This window comes from Myotis davidii, unplaced genomic scaffold, assembly GCF_000327345.1.
Source record: "Myotis davidii unplaced genomic scaffold, ASM32734v1 scaffold992, whole genome shotgun sequence".
In the NCBI taxonomy this organism is placed as follows: domain Eukaryota; kingdom Metazoa; phylum Chordata; class Mammalia; order Chiroptera; family Vespertilionidae; genus Myotis; species Myotis davidii.
In genome coordinates this window covers 23,466-32,633 of record NW_006283543.1, presented here as the reverse complement: position 1 = coordinate 32,633, position 9,168 = coordinate 23,466, and the positions used below count along the sequence as shown (strand labels likewise).

The window sequence follows — 9,168 nt, the reverse complement described above, 5'->3', positions numbered from 1 at the left end:
GCAGGTGAGTGGTTAGGAGCCAGCAGTCCCAGATTGTGAGAGGGATGTCCCAGCAGTTGGACATCCCTTGAGGGGTCCCAGATTGGAGAGGGTGCAGGCTGGGCTGAGGGACACCCCGCCCCCAATGCATGAATTTCATGCACCGGGCCTCTAGTTCTATACAAATGACTTTTAGCCTTTAGCTATTTTACCAGTCTGTGTACCCAAATATGTTTATATAGCAATGACTTCCAGAAAATTAAAGTTCTTTCAGCACATAAGGGGATAACAAAACTGTGACACAATGGACCTATAATAAATAGTTCATTTTCTGCTCTTCAATGCAAACACATGGAACAATACCTAATTTCAGTTCAAACTCATTTCCTTTTTATTAAAATTCAAGTTACCATTACATGGTTTGGTACTCAATAAAGGAAAACTTGTTCAAATAAGGTAATATGTTATCATCAGTATTTCCAGGTGATTGTTTACACTCAAGTAGTATTATCAGTAAATCCTTGGGAATCCTATCTGTAAGAGAAAACATGAAGAATTAGCCAGGTAATAAAGTAAAGGTAGAAATCTTTAAAGAAACATGTTACTGTAGCAAGAATACATCCTCTATAACAAAAATCTTCTGGATTTCTTGCAATAATCTATCTATATATAGCTATATAAAAGCCTAAGCAACCGTTGGACTGTTCAACTGGTAGCTATGATGTGCACTGACCACCAGGAGGCAGACACTCAATGCGCAGGCATGGAAACATGGAACAGACTGATGAATCTCAGAGGGAAGGGGGGAGGGCAGGAAGAGTTAACCAAAGATTTTATATGCATACGAGAGGCCCAGTACATGGATTCATGCACCGGTTGGGTCCCTCAGACTGGCCTGTGGGGATCAGGCCAAAACTTGGCAGTCCGACATCCCCCAAGGAGTCCCAGATTGTAAGAGGAAACAGGCCAGGCTGAGGAACTCCACTGGGGTCCATGCACCGGGCCTCTAGTATTTGATAAAATAAAAATTAAGCCCAAGTGTTTAGACAACCTTTTAAGAATTCATTATGAAATATGAACCACAGATAAGAGCTTTTAAAATATAACTAGGGCTTTAGCCGGTTTGTTCAGTGGTTAGAGCGTTGGCCCAAGGATTTGATTACGGTCATGGGCATGTACCTCAGTTGCAGGCTCCATCCCCGGCCCCAGTTGGGCCTGTGCGGTAGGCAACCAATCAATGTGTCTCACATCAATTTTTTTCTCTGTCTCTACCCCTCCCTTCCATTCACTAAAAATCAACGGAAAAAATATCCATTAAAAAAAAAGATTAAAAAAAAAATATATATATAACTACAAAATCCTCTATTCTAAATACCTAATTTTTTCCAAGTACTCACTGAAATGTTTAATATCATACAAAAACTTTCCATATTATAAAGATGAGCTACCTGAATTCAGGGAGGTGGAGGTTGTGGACAAAAACAAAAATTAAGACGTATGCTCCAAAAAACAAGCCCCAAAGTAGATTACATTTTCTGCTTAGTCTATCAGCAGGATATTTAATAGCTTCTAAAATAATTTTGGGTCCACTTTTATTTAAGTCTCACTTTTTACCTCTGAGAAGAGTATGGCCTTAGTAAATTCTTATACAGAACATGTGGCATAGTGGGTGCAATGAACTCTAAAACCAGTCTGCCTGGGTTTAAATGTAGACTTTGGACAAGGTGCCTCAGTTTGATCATCAATAAATAATAAAATAGGAATAATTATAATAATAGTAACCACCTCACAGGATTGTTTGTAAGGATTAAATGAGCTACTATTTATATAGCACTTAAAACTATGCCTGAGCCCAGCGGGTGTGACTCAGTGGTTGAGCAACCACCTCTGAACTAGGAGGTCATGGTTCAATTCCTGGTCAGGACACATGCTTAGGGTTGCAGGCTCAATCCAGTAAGGGACATGCAGGAGATGGCTGATCAATGATTCTCACCCATTACTGATGTTTCTACTTCTCTCTCCCTTCCTCTCTGAAATCAATTTAATATATATAAATTGTGCCTGACACACGTCAAGAATTATATACACTGCTCTGGCCAGTGTGCTCAGTGGTTAGCTTCGGTCAGCACACCAAAGGGTCTTGGGTTCCACTCCCCTTCAAAGGCACCTACCTGGGTTGTAGGTTCAATCCCAGGATTTGGGCACCTGCGGGAGGCAACCAGTAGATGTGTCCCCCCCACCCCGACTCTCTTTAAAAAGTCAATGGGAAAAATATCCTCGGGTGAGAATTAGCAAAAAAGAATTATATACACTATACATGTTTGTTAAATAAAATTAAAATATGAATTACTGCTTTTATATTTTCTGTTTTACAAAGAATTTTCTGCACAGTGCTCACTACCTAGACAACCTTGTGGCTGGTTTTATTACCTAATCTGTCTTTCCATAGAGAATAAGTTTTTATTATTGATGAAAATTTACTTGACTATTAAATTCTAACCTGGGCACACACAAAAAAGCATCAAATTAATAAAACCCTACTGTTAAAAAAACAACAACAAAAAAAACACACACGTTGCCCAGCTGGTGTGGCTCAGGTGTTGAGTGTCAACCTATGAACCAGGAGGTCACGGTTCGATTACTGGTCAGTGCACATGCCCAAGTTTTGGGCTTGGTCCCCAATAGGGAATGTGCAGGAGGCAGCTGATCAATGATTCTCTCATCGTCGATACTTCTATCTCTCCCTCTCCCTTCCTCTCTGAAATCAATAAAAATATAAAAACAACAACAAACCACAGTTTAAAAAGCATACATGATAAACATTTTGAATGCAGTGAACTACCTTTAGTTTTTTGGAGGTTAATGGGCTGGAATGAGGGAAGGGTACCCAGAGGGCTTGAACTCTAGGTGAAACCAATAATTTCTTGGTGGGATAGAGGGGAGGAGATTAAAGCAAATATGGCAAAATAATAATATCCGAAAATCTGGGTGTGATTACATTTATTCTATGCTATTTATGCTTAAAATATTTTATATAGATTTTTTTGTAAAGGATGTTTCTACTTGCCTTTACACCAATAAGAGAACAATTATAACACCTAAAAAATAACAACCCTAGCTCCTTAAAGTTATCATTGGTACTCTAAATCTCTATGCTTACAGCCTCTAACAAGACATTTCTGAGAACACTGAAATGTCACTCATTCACATTTCCCTGGATTTTTTCCTGCTTTATTCAGTGGTATGTTGCTTACCGATGGGGTTTATACTTTGTCAAGGCCCAGTTCCTCTGGAGTGGAGATTCCCAGTTCATTTAAAGTTGGTCTAAGTTCCTGGATGACATAAGGGTAGATTTCCTTATGCGGTCCTGCTTTGTCCTGATGGCAAAAAAAAACGAAGAAAATTCACATTTACCTCTCTGAGAAGCCTTATCTATTTACAAAATGAACTTGAAAATGCTTTTAATCACATATGCAGAGGCTACTTTTAAGTTAACATATTTGTTCAATAAAGAGAGAAACTTTGTGGGCAGTAGTCAAGGTAGGTTTTTAAAGACACTTTGAAAATAACTAAAACAGCCGAAACCGGTTTGGCTCAGTGGATAGAGCGTCGGCCTGCGGACTGAAAGGTCCCAGGTTCGATTCCGGTCAAGGGCACGTACCTGGGTTGCGGGCATATCCCCAGTAGGAGATGTGCAGGAGGCAGCTGATCGATGTTTCTCTCTCATCGATGTTTCTAACTCTCTATCTCTCTCCCTTCCTCTCTGTAAAAAATCAATAAAATATATTTTTTTTAAAAAAAGAAAATAACTAAAACAATTAGACTAAATCCAGAAATACTTTTTTTCAAAGCCTGAGTTACTGGAAAACAAGGTGGTGATGACAGAATTTTGATGTAATTAAACATGCCCAGCAGGCAATAGGAATAATTAAGTTAACAGAGGAAAAGTTTTTACATTTGCTTCTAATTTGAGACCCTAAGTGAATTAACTACTGGTGCTGAATGAATTGACAGCCTACAGAACCCTAAATTATCTTATCCATTGTAGATAAAGTAATCTCACACTTTCTTTTTTATAGACCTTGAATTTCTTTCTTATATTCCATATTCTTTCATGGAGAGATACACTTAGAGAATACTTATTTTCAGGGTAAGAGTTTTCATGAATACTCACCATAACATATATTAAAAAGTCAAATGGACTTAGATACTGCCAAACTGCTATTCTTCTGCCTTTGACAAATTCTAAATCTCCTTAGTTATATTTTTTAAATTATAAAGTTCTTACTTAAAATGTAATGTATTTAATTTGCAATTATAAAAAAACAGAAACTATAATTAAACAGGGAGAATATGTCCACCTACATTTTCATCTACATGTATTTTAATAAAACGGGGTCACACCACAAAAATTATCTCATAATTTTCTTCAGGTAATATGCAATAAATATGTTTAATGTAAATATGTTTAATGTTAAACACATTTGTGTAATAACCACTTCTGGAAAGTCTCATCTTAAGAAACTACTAACAGCATTTAATTTCCTATCACAAATAGCACAAAGATAAATAATAGTTAAACCTTTGTACATGCTTAAGATAAATTCTTAAATGGAAGTGATGAACAAAAGAGTATCAAGCACAATTTTTCAGGCCTGGGATAAATTCTGTCAAACTTTATTCCAGAAAAATTATTAATTGCACTGTAAATTCCCTCTAGCTATATAAGAACTAATTTTAGGTTATCTTAACAAATTAAAAAATAAACAATATATTGACCTAGTCAATAGACCACATACTTTCAGAACAAGTTTAATACTATTTCACTGACCTTAACAACCTCTAGGATGCGAACAGCACTAGCAAAATCATTTAACCGTCTGCATGCCCGCAAAGCAGCATCAATGATTTTGGGTTCTGGAACCAGATCATAGCCAACAAGCGTGTTCATCCCTGTCAAATTAAAAAGAGGGGCCATATCAACCTGAAATATTCTCACTTAAACTATAATTTAGTTATCTATATTTTTATTGAAACATAGACATATGATCTTGTGATTTATAATATATATTTGGTCTGTTTCTGACACAGAAATGTCAACCTTCCTTGGAATTTTCTAAGTGATGGGAGCAGAGTGGTGCCTCTTGTTATATTAAGGAGATAACTTTTGGACTCCCAAGAGTGGGTGTTGGATGCCAGCAGAGACCAACGCTATGGTCAGAAGACTGAAATTTTTAGTCCCATTTCCTGACTTGCAGGGAGAGAGGGGCTTGAGGTTAAATTAATTGCCAATGGCCAAAAACCTAATCAATCATGACTAAGTATGAAGCCTCCATAAAAACCATAGGACAGCCCCTTGGTCCTTTTTTAGAGAGCTTCCACATTGGGGTACTAGAATGCTTCCATGAGCCATTGTGCTGGGCTCCAAGCTCCGTGAGGATAGAAGGTCCTTCATTTGGGACCTTACCTTATGTATCTCTTCATCTGGCTGCTGATTTGTATCTTTTAATAATCTTTGTATAAATTGTTAATCTACTGAGTAAACATGTTTTCTTGAGTTTTCTGAGTCATTGGAACCCGAGAAGGGGGTTGTGGGAACTTCTGATTTGTAGCCAGTAGGTCAGAAGTACAGATAACAACCTAGGCTTGTAACCAGCCTCTAAAGTGCAGGGTAGTCTTATGAGACTGAGCCCTTTACCTGTGGAATCTGAGTCTACTTCTGGGTAGGGTAGATACTAGTAATGCCACACTAAACTGAATTCTTGGACAGCCTGCTGGCATCCAGGCTTGTTTGTTGATGTAGGGAAGCCTACATATACACATTAGAATTGGGTCCTGGAACCTATTAGGCCTCTATTCTCTTCTCTATACAATGAGAGAATCCACTATTAACAAATCTACTTTTACCAGATGGTAAGATCATAATGACTCTTCCAAAATAAATTAGTGGAAAGAACTATGCACTATCCTACAGATTAAAGGAAAACAATAACAACAAAAAGCAATAAAAAAGACCCCCAAAAGACAAAAAAAAAACAACCAAAGAATTCCTTAAATGCAAACACTATTTTCGTAATAATTTGCTGGTTTCATTTCAATTAAGAGGGTCATTTTATATCTTTAACTCTTAGTACAACGTATGCACGTTGGTTGCTTTAAAATAGATTTGATTGGAAAATAATCTAAAAACAACCAGAGAAATGCGAAAGGAGAGTTAATGAAGCCCAAATGAAGACATTAAAGAGATATAGAGCCTGGTAGGTGTGGCACAGTGGCTGAGTGTCAAGCTATAAACTAGGAGATCACAGTTCGATTCCCAGTCAGGGCACATGTCCAGGTTGTGGGCTCCATCCCCAGTAGAGGGCATGTAGGAAAGAGCCAATCAATGATTCTCTCTCATCATTGATGTTTCTACCTCTTTCTCTCTCTCCCTTCCTCTCTGAAATCAATAATAATATATTTTTAAAAAGAGAGAGAGAAACATTAGTGTGCAGGCTCAAACATTCAACCAGAAAATAATTGAGCATGATTACTTTGAGCTTTGAACAAAATAACACAATATTTAAACAAAGGACCCCAGTGACTATATTGCTAGAATATAGTCACAGAGGCTGAACTCTTGGTCTCAGATAAATTGCCTACACTTAAAGCTATTTACATCTAACTATTAAGACTAGTTATCACCTGGCCGGCGTGCCTCAGTGGTTGACCACTGACCTACGAACCAGGGGGTTGTGAATTGATTCCAGGTCAGGGCACATGTCTGGGTTGCTGATCAATGATTCTCTCTCATCATTGATGTTTTTTTCCTCTCTCTTGCTCCCTCTCTGAAATCAATAAAAATACATTTAAAAAAAAAGAAAAAGAGCCCTAGCTAGTTTGGCTCAGTGGATGGAGCATCAGCCTGCGGACTGAAGGGTCCCGGGTTCGACTCTGGCCAAGGGCACATGCCTGGGTTACGGGCTCGATCCCCAGTGTGGGGGCATGTAGGAGGCAGCCGATCGGTGATTCTATCTCATCACTGATGTTTTTTTTTTCTCTCTCTCTCCCTCTCCCTTCCTCTCTGAAATCAATAAAGAAATATATTTTAAAAAAAAGAAAAAGAAAGATTAGTTATCATTAATGCTACTTACTCATGTTAAATGCACATCTGCAAATTTAGGAAAAATAAGTTCTAGCTTATTTAGACTGGACACTTATTCAGGGCAAGACAAATCATAACAGAGAATAAAAGTAACAAAAAACCAAAACTATAAGAGGGGAGAAGAACCAAATAACTACTTGTATAAATTATCTAAAAGATACAAAATTTAACTCTTGCTCACCTTGACATTATAGCAGTGGTTTCAATCAGAGGTGATTTTGTCCCCCAGGAAACATATTTGGTTGTCATAACTGGGGGTGGAGGGCATGGGGGTGGATGGCACCTAGTGGGCAGAAGCCAAGGATGCTGCTAAACATGTTACAAGGCAAAGGACAGCCCTTGCAACAAACAATTATTTGGCCCTAAATACCATTATGCCTGCTTTAAAACCTTGCTTTACAGGAAACACTATGGAAGCTATACTATTTTCTTTTCTTTTTTTAAAATATATTTTTATTGATTTTGGAGAGAAAGGGAGAGGGAGAGAGAGATAGAAACGTCAATGATGAAATAGAATCATTGATCAGCTGCCTCCTGCATGCCCCCTAACTGGGGATCAAGCCCGCAACCTGGGCATATGCCCTTGACCGGAATCAAACCAGGGACCCTTCAGTCCACAGGCCAATACTCTATCCACTGAGCCAAACCAGTTAGGGCTATAATATTTTCTAACTGCAAGTTGCATGAGAGGACTTGGTTAACATGAAGCATGTTTTGCTTTTAACACAGTAGTAGAAGACTACAAAACAGTTCATAATTCTATGTCAAAATAGACTGTTTAGCAATCTATATTATAATTACCTTTACGCAATTCCCAGGCATCAATATCTGGCTTGTTGAAGTATGTCACCCAGCGAGCATCAAATTCCTCATCTGTCTCATGTGACCCATGGGAGTAGCAGCGAACCGACTGGATACCTACAACGGAGAAATAATAACTTCAATGTACAGAAGTACTTAATATACCCTGTTAATACAATTAAGTTATGTTTTTTTGTTTGCATTTCCCATTAAAACACATCCTACATAATAGAAGGCTAATATGCAAATTGTCCCTACTGCAGGAGTTTGACTAACTGCGAGTTACACATGTGCTGACCACCAGGGGGTGGTGCGAACATGGTGGGTGGCAGCAATGTGGCACTGGCAGCGGGGGGCAGTGGAGGCACTGCCGGCTCCGATGGGCCCCGAAGAGTAGGACCGAAGAGTGGGACCATGGTGGGATGGTGGAGCAGGTGAGCAGGCAGCACAAGGCTAAGGTGGGTGCGAAGGGAGGTCCCGGCTGGCAGCCGCTAGGGACCCTACCTGTGCATGAATTTCATGCACTGGGCCTCTAGTATAACATAAAATCTACCATCTTAACTATTTTTTAAGTGTACAGTTCAATAGCATTTAAATACATTCAGTGCATTAAGTTTTGAATCAACTGATGTCACAGTAGGAAAATTACTCAGTAGGTCAAATGGAACAATTTTATGTCTTGACATGAAAAAAATCTTAAAAAAAAATTAAACAAAGAAAAGCAGAACAAAGAGTATTATAGGTGTATGTTTATGCTCCCTTCTCCTCCCCTCCCAATGTGTAATGCTAACTTGCAATTGTTAACATTGGTTATCTTTGGAAGGAAAAACTTTATTTCTTTATAAAGACAGTCCCCGGGTTACGTAGGACTCGATGTACGTCGTTTAGTGGTTAAGTCACCATCTCCCATCTACACTAATAAAAGAGAAACATGGTAATTGGTGTTCGACCGCTACCCTTTTCATTGGCTAATCAGCGAGATATGCAAATTAACTGTCAGCCAAGATGGCGGCAAATTTGCATACTTAGGCTCCAAGTGGCAGAGCGAAGCCTGGTGAGGACTCAGGCGTTCTGCCTCAACCCGCTGGTGGAGGGCCTCTGGGCCTGCTTGGTCAGCGCTGCTGGGGGGATGAAGGAGCAGAGACACAGGCCGCAGGGGGGCCGCACCCAGAAACCCAAGCCCCGCCTCAGCACTGGGGTTGGGGGAGCAGAGGCACAGGCCTCAGCGGGCCCGCACCCAGAAA

The 9,168-nt window shown here is 39.2% G+C and overlaps 1 protein-coding gene across 3 annotated transcripts in view; it reads right to left on the bottom strand.

The window, feature by feature from the left end:
• Positions 1-346: 346 nt before the first annotated feature.
• LOC102759134 (cytochrome c oxidase subunit 5A, mitochondrial) overlaps positions 347-9,168 on the bottom strand; it is a 20,055-nt gene continuing 11,233 nt past the window's right edge. For all 3 annotated transcript variants that reach the window (XM_006753708.2, XM_015564504.1, XM_015564511.1), the window contains 4 exons: positions 7,925-8,041; positions 4,811-4,932; positions 3,234-3,356; positions 347-513 (listed from right to left, as the gene is read on the bottom strand). In XM_006753708.2, the coding sequence (XP_006753771.1) occupies positions 3,243-3,356; positions 4,811-4,932; positions 7,925-8,041 (353 nt within the window). In that variant the 3' untranslated portion in view covers positions 347-513; positions 3,234-3,242. The remainder of the gene's footprint in view (positions 514-3,233; positions 3,357-4,810; positions 4,933-7,924; positions 8,042-9,168) is intronic.